Source organism: Sus scrofa, chromosome 1, assembly GCF_054392235.1.
Source record: "Sus scrofa isolate SSC_HxYL_T2T_F1_AM1 chromosome 1, Sscrofa_HxYL_maternal_Yorkshire_Landrace_v2.0, whole genome shotgun sequence".
In the NCBI taxonomy this organism is placed as follows: Eukaryota; Metazoa; Chordata; class Mammalia; order Artiodactyla; family Suidae; genus Sus; species Sus scrofa.
In genome coordinates, this window is record NC_139383.1 from 286,907,319 (window position 1) to 286,926,460 (window position 19,142).

Here is a 19,142-nt window from a genome sequence, read left to right on the forward strand (position 1 = left end):
AGACCCAAGCCTGCGGAAGAGTCTGCAGCTCAGATTCGCCAGCACGGCCAGGATACCACTGGCTGGAGCCGAGGACCAGTGTTCGGGGAGGGTTGGGGCGCCCTGGGTGGGCCAGGACAGCACAGCCTCCGCCTCCCGAGGACAGGCTCGCCAAGGGAGGAGTCTTCCCCAGATGTAACCTCAGAGAGGCACCCCGGACTCAAGGATGCCAGCTAGACCTGGCCTTTGCGTAGGGAGCTTTCAGAATGGCTGTGCCCGTGGCAGGAGCAGACAGGACAGGCTTTCTAAAAAGAAGGGTGGGGGAGTTCCCACTGTGGCTCAGTGGGTTACAAAGCCGATGAGTATCCATGAGGACGTGGGTTCGATCCCTGGCCTCACTCAGTGGGCTAAGGACCCGGCGTTGCCGTGAGTTGTTGCGTGTAGGTCACGGATGCCCTTTCCACAGGCAAAAACCACTATTCCGGGTTTCGAGCCAGTTTTGCCGGGTCTTGGCAGAGGCCATCGTGTTACCTGGAGACAGACTGCACGGGCCAGAGACCGGCATGTCCCCAGGGAGCCAGGGTCCAGGGCGCCCGCCCACACTTCTGGGTGAGGACGCAGCACCTGTCTGTAACCTTCTCTAAACCACGTGCTTCGAGAGGCCCAGCCGGCGGCTCAGTGAGTCCCCGTCCTCCGGGAAGGAGGGCCTGGGATCCCGCCCCATGCCAACCGCTCTGCAGGGGGAGGCGGCGCTCGGCACCCGGAGGCCGGCCCAGCAGGACGATCCCCCCACCTCGAGTCCAGCCTGGACACTGGTGTCGTCAGCTGCACAAAAACCGGAAACGAAGCAGGAAACGCCAAACCAGACGGAGAGCATGACAGGGTGGGACTGAAATGTCCCCCGACTCTGGTTAGGGCAGATGTCGGACCAACCGCTGGGACAGCCCAGCCCTCCCCGGGCCCTCGGGCCCAAGCCGAGCCGAGCCCCAAGGGCCGGATCTGGACCCCCTCCCAGCCCCGCCTCAGGGGAGCCTCTTCATCAGCCACGGGGGACGGCCAGCCCTGCCCCGCTCCCCCCACACTGCACCCCCCAGTTCAGGCCGATCCGTTTTCCACCCGGGGGGTGGGTAACCACATCCACCTTCTCCCCAGCCTCCCGGACTCCAGGCCCGCCCTCCCAGCCACCCCCAGCACTGCAGTCACAGAGCAACTTTCCGGAGCCGAATCCAGGCGCATCGCGTTCCCAACAAAACCTTCCGCGACTCCTTGGCACCCAGGGTGAAGCCAGCTACCCACCACCACACCCTCCTTCAAGGCAGGGGCTTCTTGTCCCTGCCGCCCCCCCCCAGGGGTGACTGCTGCTCCCATGGTCCTTCCCTGCCCTGTGCTCCCCCCAACTCTGGACCCCTCAGAAGAGACGGCCGAGTCTCACCCATGGCTCCCAGGCTCAAATGTTCCCTAAGCACTAGAAGGCCCAGAGGACCCATGGCAGGTGCAGGAAGAACTGGTGAAATCCGAGAGGTCTCCCTGGAGGAGGTGAGAGGTCCAGCAGACCTCAAAGGAAGAGGGAGCGGCAAGAGGTGGTCAGGAAAGAAGACCCCCGAGAAAAGCGGCACTCCCCCCCACCCCGGCAAAGAACCCAACTCTAATTCAAGTGACACCATTTGCCTCATGGGCACAGAAAAGCCTGGGGCCAGATGTCTCCACCAAGAGGCCACCTGTGCCCTGGCACGGTCCCCTTCCACCATGCAGCAACTCAACAGAGCCAGTGCCTGCCAGGTTCTAAAACTGCACGTCACATGGAGCGAGGGTTTCCGACAAGGGGGATGGGGCGCCACTCACTGCCCAGTGCCCACTGGGGGCCAGGACGGGGGCCCCCACGAGGCCAGAGACTCACACAGTCACACCGTGGCCCACCTGACAGATAAGCCAAGTGAGACTTGTCCAGGGCACGGGCCACGTCAGGACGGCTGAGCTCAGGGCAGGGCGGGCGCCCAGGAGGAAACACGGCCAGGACAGCCGGGGTTTAAAAGTCCCCTGGGCACGTGTGGGCTGCGGAGACCCGTCACAGAGGCCCGGGTGCCAAATGCACCAGCAGGCGGGCGGGCCTAGCCGGCGAGTCCTTGCCCCTGCAGTAAACACACCACCTCCCAGGCGCTCGGCCCTGCCCGAGCCTGGCTGGCTCACAGATGTTTCGTTTAAGCAGCTAAATTACCACAAATACACCCAGAGAGATGACAGGCCAGCTTCTCCCGAGGTTTATTTGCATGAGAAGGGAGTGGTGTGTGAAAATTCTATCTTCCTTCTTTCCGAGAAAAAAAAAAATTTATGACACATGAGTTAAGAGAACAGAGTGGGTGCCAGCCTGGGAGTTACCAACGGGAGTGTTCAGACAATGAACTGCGGCCTCGGGAGCCCGCTGGCGCCCTGCGGGGAGGCCCAGGGAAGGCCGTCTCCATCCCCTGCGGGGACGCAGATGAGCCCTGGCCTTTCTGAGCCTCAGTTTCCAAGGCTGTCAAATGGGTGACGAGGACTCCTGGTCCGCCAGGCTGCCCTTGACGAGGGCCCAGTCCACGGCTGATCGCCTCCAGGCTGGTGACTAATTATGACCTTCTTGGCATCAGCAGATGGCCCCGGGAGCAGCCACAGGGAGAGAGGTGACAGCGCTGGGCCCAAGGAATGTCAGAGGGGGCTATGTGCCCCCGCACAAGTCTGTCCTGGCCGGGTCCACTGGCCACCGCCCCCAAGGGGCAGCCCAGGGGCCAGCCTGCCACTGGATAGAAGGCTGAGGGCCAGAGCCACTCTGCTGGGCAAGGAGACGTGGCCGTGACACTCCGGCCTCCTGCCCGGGCTGACCATTTCCCACCACCAGCAGGAGGCCCAGACAGGATGGAGCGGGCAGGACGGGGCCCAGAGCTGGTCCAGGACGCAGCCAAGCCTCGGCCACAGGTCCCCAGCATCAAGAGACCCACTGTTCAGCGGCCACCCACACCGCCTGTTTCCTGACCCACAGCCGAGAGGCGGCCAGCAGAATGGGTGGGCAGAGCTCTGTGGGCAGAACCCCAGAGCCCTCAGCCGCTTCGAGGAGAGTGGATGCGAGCCCAAAACAACCCAGGGGTGGGTGGACAGTGTCTCCCCAGACGTACCAGGGACACAGACAGGCACAGAGACGGCACATGCCAACCACAGACCCGGCCTGGCCTTCCGACAGCCAAGCCCACTCGGGTTTGCTCACAGGCACCTGGTCCCCGCAATGCGGCATCCTGCCCCCCAGAAGCAGCGCACAGCCATGCAGAGACGAGCCGGACCGTAAACACACACACACACACACACACACACACACTCACACACTCACGTATACTCTATGTGCAGCATACACTACACACATATGCACAATACACACACACACTACATGCATACACGCAATACACACACACACACACACACATGCCATGGAAGGTGAGGTTTGTTTACTGCCTGGATTTCCTGACTCAGTTATTCACTCCAGACCAGCCGTGTGTCCCCCGCGGCCCACGGCTCAGCCCCGGCCAAGGAGACAAACAGGGAGCACTGCCCACACATGACCCTTCAACAGCTCGTCCCCGGGGCCCCAGCTGCCCTGCCGCTCGTCATCAGCCACCCCAGAGAAACAGGTGCTTCCAGAAAACCCACGAGGCTCCAGAAAGCAGAACTGCGTCCGCGTGCTACACCCTGAGATGACGGCCGCCCCGTGTCTGCACTGGGCACCCTAAAAGATGCCCTCCTCACGAAGCAGCTGAAGCGGGGCTTGCAGGGCCAGAGGCAGTGCAGCCTCCCCAAGAACGAGTCCCTCCGCCACCCTGCACATCCCCTCCAGACACCCAGACGACTTCAGACGCCCCAGAGCCTTCCTCCCATCCCCCCTCGGGGGCACCCGCAGCAGAAGTGATGGCCCCACTTTATGGGGGAGCCAACTGAGACTCAGGCACGAGGCAAGTGGCCAGAGATCTCCGGTGCTCCCTGGACCCGTCTTCCCCTCCACCTGCAGGAAGGCAGGTGGGGATTCCGACAAGCCCCCTCTGCATACACAGGTACAGAGGCCACCATGTGTGGGTGCTGGGTGCCCCCTGCCCTGGGGCTCAGCAGACCCCAAATGTCATCCCCTCTCAGCCTCACGACCCATCTGAGCAGGAGACAGCAGTGTTATCCCACAAAACAGCAAGAAACCTGCCAAAGCCACACATGGGGCAGTGGCAGCCTCGAGTGCCTGGGGCACCTGGCTCCCTCCCACGCCGCCGGCAGGGTCGGGGGTGGGCGCGCCGCCTGAGCATCCCCACTTACGTCCAGAGCCTCCAGGCGCACTGCCCCCGAGGCCATCAGCAACAGACAGTGGGGCTGAAAAACCCCCCTCCCAGTCCCACTCGACAGACCGGAAAGAGACCCGGAAAAGCAAAGACAAGCTGACGGGGCTCCTTCCACCTGAGCAGGAAGATGCCCCCAAAGAATCCAACACAATTCGACATCCGTCAAGGGCCCCCGATGCCCCATCAAGGGGGCGGCCTGGCCTGAGACGGATAAGCCAGGAACAGGGGCGGGGTGGTGGCAGACCTGTTCTAGAACACGCTTCCCCTCCCGCCCCACCTGGCTGACGCCTACCAGTTGTCAAGATTCAGCTAAAAGGTCACTTCCTCCAGGAGAGCTCGCAGACTCCACCTAGACGGGGAAGCCCCCCCACCCCGCCTGGCTCGCCCCCCACCTAGACAAGCAGCCCCGAAAAGCGCTGGAGCCCCAGGCCTTCCCCACCCTCCTCCTCCACAGCCCTCTGGGTCCTTCACAACCATCATCAGAAACCTTCCTGGTGGAGCTCCCATGGTGGCTCAGCAGTAACGAACCCGACTAGTATCCATGAGGACGCAGGTTCGACCCCTGGCCTTGCTCGGCGGGTTAAGGATCCAGTGCCTCTGTGAGCTGTGGTGTAGGTCGCAGATGTGGCTCGGATCCCACGTTGCTGTGGCTGTGGTATAGGCTGGCAGCTACAGCTCCCATTTGACCCCTAGCCTGGGAACCTCCATATGCCACAGGTGTGGCCCTAAAACGACAAGAAAGGCAGGAAGGAAGGAAGAAAGACGGAAAGAAAGAAAGAAACCAGTCCTGGTTACTGACCACAGAGGGGCCCAGTCCTCCAGGCCCTTCCTACAGGCTCTCCTGCCAACACAGACTCAGTCGAGGGCTCCCGGGCCGTTTCCTGAAGCAGAGAGCCTAAAGGTCTCGGGTCCCCCACTCCCGCCCCAGGACAAAGCGCCACTGCCTTTTGGCAGCTGCAGGCACCCTACCGACATCCCCCTGGCTTGCCGCTCCAGGGCCTGCCCCAGCACTGCCCTCTGTGCCCAGGCTGCCTCCCCACCCCAGACCAGGCGCAGGGATAGAAATCCGGGTCCCCCAGTCTCCCAGAGGGCTCAGCACCCACGGCAGGAAGGGCTGGGGAGACCTCCCAGCCTCCACCGCCTCCTCCTGGCCTCCCTGGCTCACCTCTCAACTCGGGGTCGGCTCCCTGAGGCCCACTGAAGACCCTCACACAGGGGGTCAAAGCGGGCTGGGCAGTGGGCAGAGCCTGCCCGTCAGAAGAGCGGGGTGGGAACGACCCCTACCCACCCGCTCACTGGCTTTTGGACCAGGAAAGCCACATGCCCAACCCCACACCGCTGAGAACAGACAGACGGGACCCAAGACGGAGCTCCCTCCAAAGTCCGGGCACACTTCCCTGACCTGCCCAGCGTGGCCAGGGAGGGCCGCGCAGGCCCGACGACCCAGGGGGCACGGCGGGCCGGCACGTCTAAGGGCCCATGACAGTGTCTTCAGTGGACGGTGATACCGACACATTTAGATATTTAAGTATCCCATTTGCACACCTGCTTGTTCCCCAAGGCGGCCGTCCAACGTGACTTAACATTCCCCGAGGAAGGAAGAGCAGCGCGGGGGATGGTGTCCCGCGGCCCCGGCCGACCCCTGCCACGCGCCTGCTCCAGGTCCCCTACCCGCCTCCTCCCGACCCCGCCAGGGTTATTTTTTATTGCAGTAACGTACACATAACCTTTGGGACACCCCCGACGCTGTGCCGCCAGCCCCGCCGACCAGTTCCAGAATGTTCCATCATCCCAAACAGACCCGCACGGGGCAGCAGCCGTTTCCCCCTCCATCCGCTGGCCACCAGGGGTCCGCGTCCGGCCTCCAGGGGGTTGCCTGTTCCGGGCGCTTCACGCAAGTGGAATCACTCCACGCTTGTCCTTCGGCGCCTGGCTTCTTCCGCCCCGCACAGCGTTTCCAAGGTTTATCCCCGTCGTGTGCGCCAGGGCTTCGTTCCCGTCTGATGGCCGGACACCGCCCCACTGTCCGCGAGGCCACGCGTCATTCGTCCCTCTACCCCTGAAGGAGATACTATTTTCATCCTCATTCCAGAGCTGAAACCGAGGCTCCGTGACGGCCAAGCTCAAGGCCCCCAGGGCTCAGCGGCCAAGCCAGGACTCCAGCCCGGGGCCCTACCCCCACCGGCCGGGCCCAGATACCACGAGAGACGCGGACGGCTGTCCTCCAGCCAGAAACAGAGGCCCAGAGGGGAGGCCGAGGCAGGCGCAAAGCCAAGGGGAGCGGGGAGCCCACACACCCCATCTGCAGGCCCAGGTCATACCCTGCGGCCCTGCCTCCCACCTGCTGCCTCTGTGCCCCGGGATGGAAAAGAAATAAAAAAATAACGCCACTTCAGGCGGAGAGAGACCCCCGGCATCCACAAGGCGCTCGGAACCCGCGCGGGTGAGTTACCCGTCGTCTGCGGATGGAGACAGCTTGGATCTCAATGCACCTTCTTTCACCCCGATGACGGCTGGGTGGTCCTCTCCCTTCCCAGCGGATAAGCTGAGTACTGGGGGGACCCAGGCGCGCTGGGGTGGAGGGGTGAATTAAGAGTGGGAGCAGCTCGGGGGCAAAGGAGGGTCGGCCTCAGGAAGAGGCTGTCGGCAGCGTGACCCTTCCCTCCCCAGGGGGGCTTGGAGACAGGGCAGACGGAACCTCTCCTGCTGTCCCGCGGCCGCGGCCCAGGAGCCACACCCCCGCGTGCAGCTCGAGGATGGGCGGGTCCATGCTGCACCCAGGACCTCTGTCCCGCGGGGCACCTCCCCGTTCCTGGAGGGACACTGACGCCGGGGGCAGATCCCCGCCACCCGCCAGGGACACTCCTGCCAACCAGAGCCAACCCCAAGGGGAGGAGGCTGAGACGGGGCCTCGGAAGGCTGATGCGAGGAAGGCCGGGCACACTCAGGCCCCCCACCCCCAACCCCCAGCCCCGGGCAGGTGGTTCAGCGGCCAACAGGGCTGCATCAGCCCCTCGCCGGGGGTTGGGGTCGTGCACACCCCCCCTGGGGGCTTCCTGTGTCTGTGACACTAACATGACCATCAGCGGGCACGGAAGCGTGGACCGGGCATGGAGGCAGGAGAGGCCGGGCTGCGGCGGGCCCGGGCGGCACAGGGGGGCACGAGGAGCAGAGGAACATCCGGAATCCAAACCCACCCACCTGCAAGTGACTCTGTCCTGAGGACGGCCACCCTGCCACCCTCCACGTCTCGCGAGACCCTCTCCTGCTGCAGCTGAGAAGTCCCGAGCAGAGAGAACGCACTTGTCAGGAGGCCGTGCAAGCAGCGTCTTAAACGGTTCTCTGACGGCAGAAGACAGACAAGAGCCCCCCCACCTCGCACACATGACCACCAGGCCTGGAGGACTGGGGGGTGGGCCCCATCCCTGGAAAGGCCCAGAGACGATTGAGCCCACAGAGGGCGGGGAGGCCAGGTGACCCGGCAGCCCTGCCTCCTGCCACCTGGACCAGTTCTCACCGGACACCACGTGCCCACGCTGCCCCTGGACCCATAAGCACAACATAAAACAAACCACCAGAAGCATCTATGGCCTGAGGTTTAATTCGGCTCAGGGGGACAAGGAGTAGGTGTGTTAAAAATAATTATTTTAATCCTCATCTAAGCGCTACAAAGACTGACAAACGAACCCCACAAAACAGAAATACCACGTGTTTCCAGCAAATACTGCGTCTCTTCCCAAGGCGGGCCGCCTCTCTTGGGGGCCACCCCTCCCCTTCGCGGCCAGCAGTTCAGGCACCCACTGTGCAGCCCTGCCTCCCCTGGGGCAGCACGTTTGTTATTCTTGTTTATCTTTTGGACTCAGAAACCAAAACAGTCTCAGCAGCCACAGGATGCTGCCTGGAGAACCCCCGGAAAGCACAGAGCTTCAGAGGATGGACATCAGCACGGGATGGGGGGGGTTCGTCCCGGCCAGCCGAGAGCAGTGCCAGCTCCTGACCCGGTGGCGAAGCGGGTCTGCAGGGCCTGCAGCATCCCAGCCCAGCCCTCTCCTCGGCCACGGTCAGGGGCACTGCCAAAACAGGGGCACCTACAGGGAGAAGCAGAGCCCAGGCTTCAAAGGGCTGGACCATCCAGAGTGGGCGTTGAGGGAGGACTCCCCGGTGGGAGGGGCACCATCCACTGGGCATCACCTCCAGGCGCTGGGCTGAGAGCTTTGGGTCCCCCGTCCCCTCTGTTCTCAGCCAAATCCCCCGAGGTGGCTGTCAGAAACCCCTTCACAGCAGAGGACACAGGGGCCTGGGGAAGTGGGCACATCACACAGCCAAGAAGTGGTGAGCAGGACTCGACCCAAGGTCTGAGAGGGTCCACCCCGGAGACGAGCCAGCGGCACCCAAGGCCAGGTGCAGGGTGAGAAAACAGGTCCCTGGGACACTGCCCCTAGCTGGCTCCACCAGACGTCAGGAACCGGACAGAGGAGGTGGACGGGGCAGGAGGAGAGGTGGGCGCTGGAGCAGCCTGCAGCGAGGACAGCGTGGAGCGGGCCTGGCCCAGTGGAAGGGCGTGGCCCACAAAGAACCCCCAGAGGCCTGGCCTGGGGCTGCGCCCCCCACAACGGGCCTGGATTGCCCTCACAAGCGCATGCCCCCGTCCAGCACCCGAGCAGAGCAGGTGCAGGAAGCGTGCTGCAGGGCCCAGCACCTCCTCGGGGAGCCCCCAGCCTCCCGCCGGCCGTCTCTCCCTGCATCTTCCTCTTCCTCTTTATTGCTTCTTGAACCCCTTACTCTGCCTCCCCCCAGAAGGCCAGCGATACAGGACGGGGGTCTCTGCCTCTTCTTCCCGTGCCTGCGGGCAGATGTTCACACAGTAAACAGCTGAGTGACGCTCTCCGGCCGCTGGGAGCAGGTGAGGGGACAGGCCAGAAGCACCGAGCCCAAAGGCAGAGGGCCAGCCCGGGCCATCGCGGGACTCAGGCTCGGCGCAGCCCCCAGCCTCCTCGCCCGGGAGGGCCGTGCCAAGGGCTGTTTTGCTGGTTGAGGGGGGAGCGAAGTGAAGGGCACCCCAGGGGCCAAGACCTGGGAGCGCTGGCGAGAGGCCTCGGCCCCCAGCAGCCGTGCAACCTCAGCCCAGTCTGATACCTCCCTGTTAATCAGGGCACAGCCACCCAACCCAGTGCCTCACAGGGCCTCCAGAAGCCCAGGGAGGGTGCAATGTCTGGACAGTCAGGGAACAAAGTTTCCCAGGATTGGGAGGCAGAGAGGGACTCCCCACCCCAGCCTCTGTCCCCACAGAGCCCCAGCCCTGCAGCAACCACCCACCTCCAGCCTTTGGTTCCCGAAAGGCGTCCAGTTTACGACGCCAGCTCCAGCGCCACCTCCTCCATGAAGCCCTCCGTAGTCTCCCTGCCCGCAGGGACTCCAATGCCTGCACCTGCTGAGAACCAGCTCGGCCCCAAAGGAAGTGACAGCAAGTCCTGCCCCTCCCTGCCAGGGAGCTCCTGGGAAAGAAGCGGGTGCGAGACCCCTCACTAGGCGTCCCCAGCCACCCACAGCGGAAGGGGCGGGGCTGCTGGTCAAGCCACCCTGGGCCCTCTGCCCCTCGCCAAGGATCTTCCGTTCTCCCCCCCCGCACCCCCACTACACAGGGCCTGGGGGCAGAGGACACATCACGAAAAGGAGCGGCTGGGGGGCTGGGGAAGGGGGCAGGGCAGAAGCTGGATCCCCGGCAGCCCGCGTCCCCACCGCCACAGGGCTCTGCTGCAGCGGCCCGCCAGGGGCCAGGTGAGGCCAGGTGGATGGGGAAGACGGCCGCCCCAGGAGGCAGGTGGCGAGACCTGGGGTGGGGGCACGGTGTTCTGGGACTTACGGGGCCTGGTGGGAGGCAGGCGCACATTTTCCCTCCAAATTCTCCCCAGAGCCTGCGAGTGGCCGTGCTCGTCCCCTCTTCAGACGGAGTTGCGGGGGGGCCCAGGGCTCAGCCAGGCCAGGCGCGCGTCATCACCAGGGCTCCCAGGCAGCCACGTGGCCGAGAGGGGCCCCCTCGGCTGCCACTTCAGGCAGCCCGGCCCGCTCACCGGGTGACTGAGGCCCCACCGACGGCTCAGCATCCTGGTCGGAAGAGTGGGGCTGAGCGCAGAGCCCCACGTGCTCGGGGACAAGACGAGCTCAGGCCCGCGGCCCCGGCACGTTTTCTGGCACAACGTCCGCGGCGAGGAAGCCTGGTTCCACGGACCACTTCCTGTTCGAGGAGCCGGTGCCAAGGGCTCCGGGGACAAATGGAGACATCATTTTTTTATTGCCAAGTGTGACAGGAACGGGGGGCAGGGGAGCTCTGGGGACCAGGACGCCTTCACAGGCCCCGGGAAGGGCTCTGAGCAGGCAGAGGCGGCCACCTCGACGCCTGGCTTTGTGCAGCCGCCCACGGGCTCAGAAAGCTTTCTGCATTTTTAAGTGGGTTGGGGGTGGGGGAGACGAGTATTTTGTGACATGCGAAAAGTCCACGAAATTCCAATTTCAATCTTCACAAATACATCTACGGGGACGCAGCCACCTGCCTGTTTACAGACTCTGCACAGCGGCCTTTGTGCGACAGAGGCCGTCCGGCCTCCGGGGTCTAAGACATTTACTGCCGGGTCCTCTGCTCTGGGAGGGGTGCTGGCAGCCAGCTGGGTGCCAGGGGAGAAGGAGCCACAATGAGGGGTGGCGGGGAGGGAGGGTCTCGGCCAGGGGGCGTCTTCCAGGCAGCATGGCCTTGTCCTAAGAGCCACAGCCACAGGCATGGCTTGGACACGGGGACAGGAGGCAGGGGCCGGAGGGCATGGCGCCACCAGGGAGGGGACACCCTGAGTCACCTAGATCTCATGGCTGGAAAGGACTCAAACGGGGCAGCGGGTGGCGTGACCCTGCGGTGACCCACCTTGTCAGGCCCCGGGTCCAGGTCGAGCCCCGGTTCCCAGCACTGAGACGCCCTGTTTCCAGGACCCAGAGCGCAGACAGATGGGGCACAGCCCTCCCCCGTGGCCTCCCCCCAACACGCATCGTTCTCCGGGTCCTCCCTGGGGCCCAGGCCCAAGCCGGGTCTCTGCGATCAGCGCACACAGGGTACAAGCAGCTGCCACTCTGCCCACGCAAGCCTGTGCCCACCGGTGAGCTGGGCAGGTGACACCCACCCACTTTCCCGCTGACTGCAGACCCTACCCCACAAACCCCGCAAGTGCCCCTCCGGTGGTCAGGTAGGCGCGAAAGACGAGACCCACGGGCCACCGGCCCCTGCTCTCAAGTCCCCTCTGCTCCCCTCCCCCGCTGCACACACGAGGGCCACAACCCTGCCACCCCGAAATGCCAGCGCTCCACTAATGGGTGGGTGGCACCTCCCCGTCGTCCTCACTCCCCCAAGGAGCCTTTCCAGGCACCTGTCCCACCTGCCCTGCTCGCATGAAATTTTAACCCCACAGATGCGCTGTGTCCCTGCTCTCCGCCTGCATCCGTGCTTGACGGGGGAAGAGGACACACTTCCTTCACCCCCCGCAGTCCTAATTTCCAGCCCCTTGGGCCCGGGTTCCACGAGATGGATGATTAGACTTAATGGCACATGTTTCTTTTTAATTTTGCAATTGGACCAAAAACTGTCAGAGACAGATGCGGCGCACAGATTTCTCCTCGGCAGTACTGATCCAGACGGAAAAACAAATCCAAACGTGAACGTGCGTCGCCCCGCGTGTGCCCATGCACACACGCACACACGCACACACAGGCTGCCCAGGCTCGCGCATGGACCCATCTGCACTGCGGGGCCTCGGCTCTGTAAACAAACAGCTGATTCCTGAGCCGGGACAAAATAAAATACAAGAGGAGCCTAGACGTCTCGTACCAGGAAGGAGACAGTGCTCAGAAAAGGACGGGAACGGGTCAAAAGACACGCGGAAGGCAGCAGCCCACGGGTCCACCCTGAGCGCCCAAATACACAGCGATGGAAAGAGACGCTAAGGCGTGGACTCAAAGAGAAAAACCACTGTGCAAAGCGCCTGAAAGAGAAAGAAGGAGAGAAGGAGGGAAGAAAGAGGGAGGCGAGGGCCAGGCTGCCGTGGCCTCCGAGCGCCTCCTCCGGAATATTCCCGGCAAGCCCTGCCCCCGCCAAGGGGCACTCAGAAACCACATGGCACCTGCTGGTCAGGATGCCAGGAGGAGGCGGCACCATGACCCCTGTGCCCCTGAGGGCCAACCCTGAACCCAAGCCCAGGAGACGGCGGACGAACCCACAGGGAGGGACGCTCTGCCACTAAAGGGGCCTGGCACCCTCAAGTGTCCCGTCGGGAAGATCAGGGCGAGGCTGAGTGCCCAGGCTGACAAACGCAGCATCCGCGGAGACACGCGGCAAAGCTCGAGTGGAGGCCACGGCTGCTTTTCGGGTTCAGCGGGGGTGCAGTGGTTGCAGAGGGGACCCTCGCCCATGGAAAACACGCAGGGGTGAGGACATCGTGCCACTGACTTACTCTCAAGTGTGTCAAGATATGTTCAAAATTCAAAAGCAGGAGTTCCCGTCGTGGCACAGTGGTTAGCGAATCCGACTAGGAACCATGAGGTTGCGGGTTTGATCCCTGCCCTTGCTCAGTGGGTTAACGATCCGGCGTTGCCATGAGCTGTGGTGTAGGTTGCAGACGCAGCTCGGATCCTGCGTTGCTGTGGCTCTGGCGTAGGCTGGCGGCTACAGCTCCGATTCGACCCCTAACCTGGGAACCTCCATATGCAGTGGGAGTGGCCCAAGAAATGACAAAAAGACCAAAAAAAAAAAAAAAAAATATATATATATATATATATATATACACACACATATATAAAATAAAAAAATAAAAAATAATAATGCTAAAAATAAAATAAAATAAATTTAATTAAAACAAAACGAAATTTAAAAATGAAATCTGACTTTAAAAGGAGAAAAAAAAAGGTTACCTTGTTCCCGCTGGAATCAGCCCTGTCTGCCTGGACCCCGGCTTCCCTTGGCCTCGAGCACCAAGGCCCTCCTGCCTGCCCTCAAGAACTCTCCAGACGCTCGAAGGCCACCTCTTCACCCACAGGCACCTCAATGACTCGCCATGTGTCCTCCCCAGAAGCATCTCACCCAGGGGACAGGGACTGGGCCCCTGCTGGCAGCACAATTACTCCTCAAAGGAAGGATCGGGGGACAAAGGGGTGAGAGGTGGCCCAGCCCCGTGGGACCCAGAGCCGCGGCCTTGGGAGGGCTCCCTTTGGTCCGGAGGGGGAGGCAGCCACACTCGACATGCAGCCAGCTCCTGGGTTTTGGAGAGTGGCGCAGTGAAAGGGTGGCTTCCGAGTGATGCTTGTTTACTAAAGCCGAGCGTGGCAAGTGCAGGGTTCGAGGCATGAACCCAGCACGGGGACCCAAGGGCCAGGCTTGCAGCCCTGCAGAATTGGGAGGAAAGTGAAATCAGAGAAGGCTTCCTAGAGGAGGCGGCCACCGGCCCAGCTCCTCCACAGAGGAACTAGGTCAAAGGAGAGGTGGTCTCCCAGCAAGGGCGCAGCCCCCCATGGACGCTGCTGGGAAAGGCTCGGGGGCAGAGGGCGGAGGTGGCAGCGTCACGCACAAGGCAGGGACCGGAGGGCATGGGTGGGGGGCCTCTCTACGGGGAGGAGGCCTGCCAGGGTGGTGTGGACAGCCTGCCAGGCGGGTGAGACCCTAAAGGTCCACACCGCATGCAGACGGATGGCGAGGGCTGCTGGCGGCAGCATCCTCACGACCTCACAACCGAAGCTGCTGCACGCGCCCGCCATCCCTGCCGAGAATCAGCAGATCGCGGCCACATCTAATTAGTTTAATTAAACCCAAGGTGGCTTCCAGGCATGTGGGATAAAATAAATAAATAGAGCACACGCTGCCAGCTCCGGAAGGCCAGGACAGAGGGGTCGCTTGGATCTGGCCGTGAACACCTCCTCGCACCCGGCTCTGTACGCAGCAGACACTCCATAAGTGCACATACGACCATTATGCTCCTTCCACCTGGAAGGGACGTCCTCTGAAAACAAGACGTCCCCAGGAGAAGCCAGCGCGGCATTCTGGAACGAGGCGGCATCAGCAAGGCCGTTCTGCTGAACGGGTCTGAGGACAGGCCGTGAGAGCAGGGGGTGGAAAGCCCTGCCACTTGCCAGCAAAGGATCCAGGTCCCCAGGGGAGACAGGCACGCGCTGCCCCCGACCACCCCATGGAAACAGACACGCACGACAAACAACCTGAGAAGCAGGCCAGGAGCACGTCCATCAGAAAGTCAGCAGCCAGCAGAGAGAAGGCTTCTGAAATCCGACGTTGCCTAAACAGTCCTGGAAGGACTGAAGGGGAGACCTCGATTCGTGGGGGGGTTTACGGGGTTTTTGGTTTTTGTTTTGTCTTTTTAGGGCCGCACCAGCAGCATATGGAAGTTCCCAGGTTAGGGGGTGAATCGGAGCTGCAGCTGCCTGCCTATATCACAGATCACGGCAACACCGGATCCTTAACCCACCGAGCGAGGCCGGGGATCGAACCCATGTCCCCGTAGATACGATCAGGTGCGTTAACACTGAGCCTCGACAGGAAGGAACTCCCCTCAGTTCAACAGGAACTCCCCTCAGTCCGTGGTTTAGTTTCACCGCTCACTACCTGTGTGACTTGGGGCAGGCCCCTGGACCTCTCTGAGCTGTTGCTGTCTCGCTTAAGAAAGAGAGGTGGCACTGCCCCTGCCAGGATCACGCCCAGCCCAGGATGGGCCCAGCCCAGCTAGGAAAGAGTAGCTGTGATTCTTCCTGTGCTGCCACCACCGTGGACCAAGGGGACTGCGTGCATCCAGGGAACAAGTCCCCAGAGAGCGAAGAGCAGCCACACAGACAGACCGCCAAGTCCCTCTCCCAGACCCTGCGCAGCCCTGCGTGGGGAACAGCATTGCCTCCTGAATTCTGAACACACAGATGGGGCCATCCGGCCGCCGCCGGACCCGGGTTTACGGAGCACCCGTGGCCACCCCTGTGCCAGCAACAGACATGCAGACATCCCTGTGACCAGGCGAGCTGAGGTCAGGGAGCCCAGCCCTGAGCCACAGGTGTCCTGCCACCTGCCAGCGTCCAGAGGGCCATCCTAGAATCGCTAAGCTTCCCTCAGCGTGGCACGAAGCATGTTCTCTGCCTCCCATCCTGGGATCCTCACAGCAGGCTCTGAGCTGGCTACGGGGCACTGCGCCCCTACACAGATGGGGCAGCTCAGGCCCCCAAAGTGGTCACTACCGGGAAGTGACAAGGCCGGATTTCAACAAGAGCATGTGGCCAAGGAGACACAGACACTCGCCCAACAGATTCTCCCTACGGCCCAGCCCCCCCCTTAACACCCCTTCCTCCAGGCTGGCGGGCTCAGGGGGACTGCGTGGGTGTCAGCATAGCTGGCCCAAGGATGGCTCCAGCGACCCCAGGAACGGGAGCCACTTCCAGTTCTGGGGCTGAGCCAAGCCACCTGCCACAGCCAGCACCCCCTCCTCCACCATCCTGCCTGGGAGGGGCAGCTCCAGGACCCAGCGGACCCACCCACCCTGGGCGTCCCACCCTGGGCCGTGCCCTGGGCCCCAGCCTCTCTGTCAATCAGTCAAGAGCCAGCAAGCCTGGGCAGCCCCTGCTGCTCACAGCCAGAGGAGGCAGACACTCCCAGCAGGGGCTCCTCCTCTCCTCCTGCCCCCAGTTCCCCCGCCATAAAATGGGGTAAGTACATCCCAGCCCCCAACCCCCTCTCCCCGAGCAGGGGGGTGGGGAGGGGGGTGAGGGCAGAGGAAAGAACTGGATCTGTGACAGTACCCTGCAGCCAAGCCACTTGGCCTCAGGACTGAGGACTACTTAGCACTGAGAGTGCCTCTGGGGACCCGAGGATCAGACGGCAGGCTGGCACAACCAGAGCGCCTTCCCTGGACCGTCCACCGTGGTGCTGGGCTGTCACCACCGAGTGGGAGGGTGGCCCCCTGCCCCCTCAGGACTCTTCTTTGTCAGTGGCCACCCCCCATCCTCCCTGGAGGGGAGGGTGTCCCCATCTCCTTGGAAACGCGGTCACAGCCAAAGGGCAGAGGCCATGCAGCCCAGCCTGGAAAAGCTCTGACTCACTCCAGCCCTCCTTCCCCAGCCCGTTTTCCGATGTCACATTTGTGAATGGCCGTTGTCCACTCGGACTTGCTGTGGGTCACAGAAGAAGGGGCTATGGGGCTAGCAAGAAGGCTGCTCCTCGCCAGGGCTGGCCAGACCTGGGAGGGGCCCCTTGGCCCCATTGGGCACCCAGGGCCCCTTAAATGTGCTGGGGTGGGGTTGCGCCACCCAGGAGGGCAGGACAGGAGCCTCTGTTCTGCTTAAGCAGCAGCCAAGTTCCCTTTAAGGGGCCGAGAAAGGCAGCTCCCGCCGGCCAAGCAGACATTTTCCTGCCTGCCCGCCGGCACATGTGCCTGGGCGGCGACAAAGGCCACACTACGGAGTACTCAGGAAGCCACCAGGGGCTCCTTCCCACCAAGGTGCACCACCCCGGTACTGCCTGCGCTCCGGGGGTTCAGGAGGAGGCGGGGGCCGGCGAGGGGGCGGCGCCGGCGGCCCACCGACTCCCTTGTTCCCGAGGGCTCAAGGCTCCCCGCGGTGGCCCAAGCCCAGCTGCCAGCGGGTTCATCCTCCCGGGCGCCCAGCCACCAGGCGCGAAGCCGGGGGACGCCACGCCCGACGAGGCCCCTGGCGCGGCAGGCTCCCAGCTGTCGGAGGGGCACTCTCTGGGTCCTGGCGCCCGGGAGAGGGGGCGGCAGGAGCGAGCGCCCCGCCGGGGTTCGAGTTCCCCTCACCCCCGGGAGGCGCAGGCCCAGCCACCGGCGCTCCCAGGCAGTGCCCGCAGGCGGCGGATGCGCGCCCCAGGCTTAGGGGACTTTGGTCAACTTCGTGCCTCCGGGGATCGCCCCTCGAAAGGGCTGGCTCCGAGGCCCCGGGGTCGCCCCCTCTCCGCTCGGCGTCCGGCTGCCTGCCCAGGTCCCCGAGTCCCCCGCTCCGGCCAGGCTCCTGGGACCGGGCCGGAGGCGCGCCCACCAGGGCCCCTCCCGGAGCGCCCGAACCCTCACCTGGGACATCTGCGGCCGGAAGTTGATGTCCTTGAGATCGATGGAGCCGGGGGAGAGGTTGTGAAGCAGCTGGCACAGGAGGACGCCGTCGCGCAGCGCCTGTGCCAGGTCGAAGACCACCGCCGAGGGCCACACGACCCGGTGGTTGGGCGGCAGGACCTTACAGTCGATGAGCCAGCGGCCGCACTGCCGCCACTGCTCCATGGCGCCCGCGGCGCCCGCCCGCCCGCCGCTCGCTGGGCCGGCGCGTTCAGAGCAGCGCTCCGGCCAAAGTGCGGTGGCCGCGGGGCATCCCGCCCGCCCGCGCGGGGCTCGGCGGCCGGGGCGGGGCTTCGCGCGGGCGGCCCCGGGTCCCCGCTGCGCCGCCGCGGGTCCCCTCCTCTTCCTCCTCCTCCTCCTCCTCCGGTTCCTCGCGGGCCGCCGCTCCCGCCCACGTGTGGTCCCGGGGCGGGCGCCGGGCAGCGCGCCGGACCCCCTCTCACAGCCGCAAGTCCCCCCGGGCCCCGGCCGGGGCTCCGCGCAGCCCGCCGCCGCAGCGCCCCGCAATCCGCCCCGCCGGGCGCCGCATTCTGCGCTCGGAGCGCCCCGCGGCCGCCGCAGCTTCTGCCCCGCCCGAGACAAAGGCCCGGCGGGTCGCTCGCTCCACGCGTCCGGGGCCTGGGCCGCCCTCGCCGCCGCCGCTTTGTTCGCCCCGCCTTCGGGTTCAGCGCTCAGCGCCTGGCGCTCGGACTCCGCGGCTCGGCGGCTCCGGGGCGCGGGGGGCGCGGGGGCGCGGCCACGGGCGGGGTGGGGGCGGGCTGGGGGGCGGGGCCGGCGCGCGCGCCTGGCGCCGCCCCCGCCCCCCGCCACTTCCTGCCCCGGCGCAGCTCGCGCAAGTTGCCGCCGAGGGCGGGGGCCGCTGCGCCGCCCGGCCGGGGGTCTGCAGACTGTGTCCGAGGGGCTCCGGGACTTTGGGGAAGCTGTGCGCCCGTGGCGCGCAAGCTCGCCCGTGGGGTGATGGCCAGGTCGTGGTCTCTGCGTCCCTCCTGCGTTCCAGGAGGAGATCAGGAGGTGGTCCTCGTCGCGCTGGGCGCCTCTGCACCGCAGGACAGACCCTGGACGGGGCACCGACTGGGCCGAGGCGTCCCGCGCGCCCTCTGTCCACCAAGCGGCCCCCGCGGGATAACTCGAAGCGGGAGGCACACGGCCCGGAGACTCTCCCGGGGCCCCCTCCCATCCTGTGTCCGGGACGGGGACCGGCAGAAAGCCACCCCCCCCCCCCCCCGACGACGACTCCACACAAAGGCCGGGATTCCCCTGTTTTGTAACGCGGAGGCCCGCCACTCACAGCTGCCCGGAGGGCAGATCCTGGCGTCTGGGATGGAATATGTGACCTAAGTAACTGGGAAACAGGGGAAGAGATGTGGCCAGATCCGGCCCTGGGTGTCTGCGGGCCTCCACGCAGTCTGCAGGGTCCACTGACCCTGCCTTGAACTCCTTCCTGGGCCACGCCCTCTGGGAGGGGTGGGCAGAGATTGCTGCAGCTGGCCTGGCCTGACAGTGGGAGGGCCTCTAGGACATAAAGAGCCAAACCGGCCCTGAAATAATACCCATCCTGACTCAGCTGTCAGGAGCCCTGGGTTCTCAGCGCCAACATGCAGGGTGACCCCGGGTCAGTCTGATCTCTTCTCTAAAACTGGCTCAGTCATGGGGTGGGGTGGAGGGGACCAAACTCTGG

The 19,142-nt window shown here is 64.3% G+C and overlaps 1 protein-coding gene across 35 annotated transcripts in view; it reads right to left on the reverse strand.

The window, feature by feature from the left end:
• The window catches only part of VAV2 (vav guanine nucleotide exchange factor 2), a 174,252-nt gene extending 156,071 nt beyond the window's left edge, over window positions 1–18,181 (reverse strand). For 26 of the 35 annotated variants that reach the window (XM_085001057.1, XM_085001054.1, XM_021071367.2 and 23 more), the window contains exon 1: window positions 17,426–18,181. In XM_085001057.1, the coding sequence (XP_084857183.1) occupies window positions 17,426–17,629 (204 nt within the window). In that variant the 5' untranslated portion in view covers window positions 17,630–18,181. The remainder of the gene's footprint in view (window positions 1–17,425) is intronic. The other 9 variants (XM_085001102.1, XM_085001101.1, XM_085001096.1 and 6 more) reach the window with 1 other exon arrangement.
• Between the last annotated feature and the right edge of the window lie 961 nt (window positions 18,182–19,142).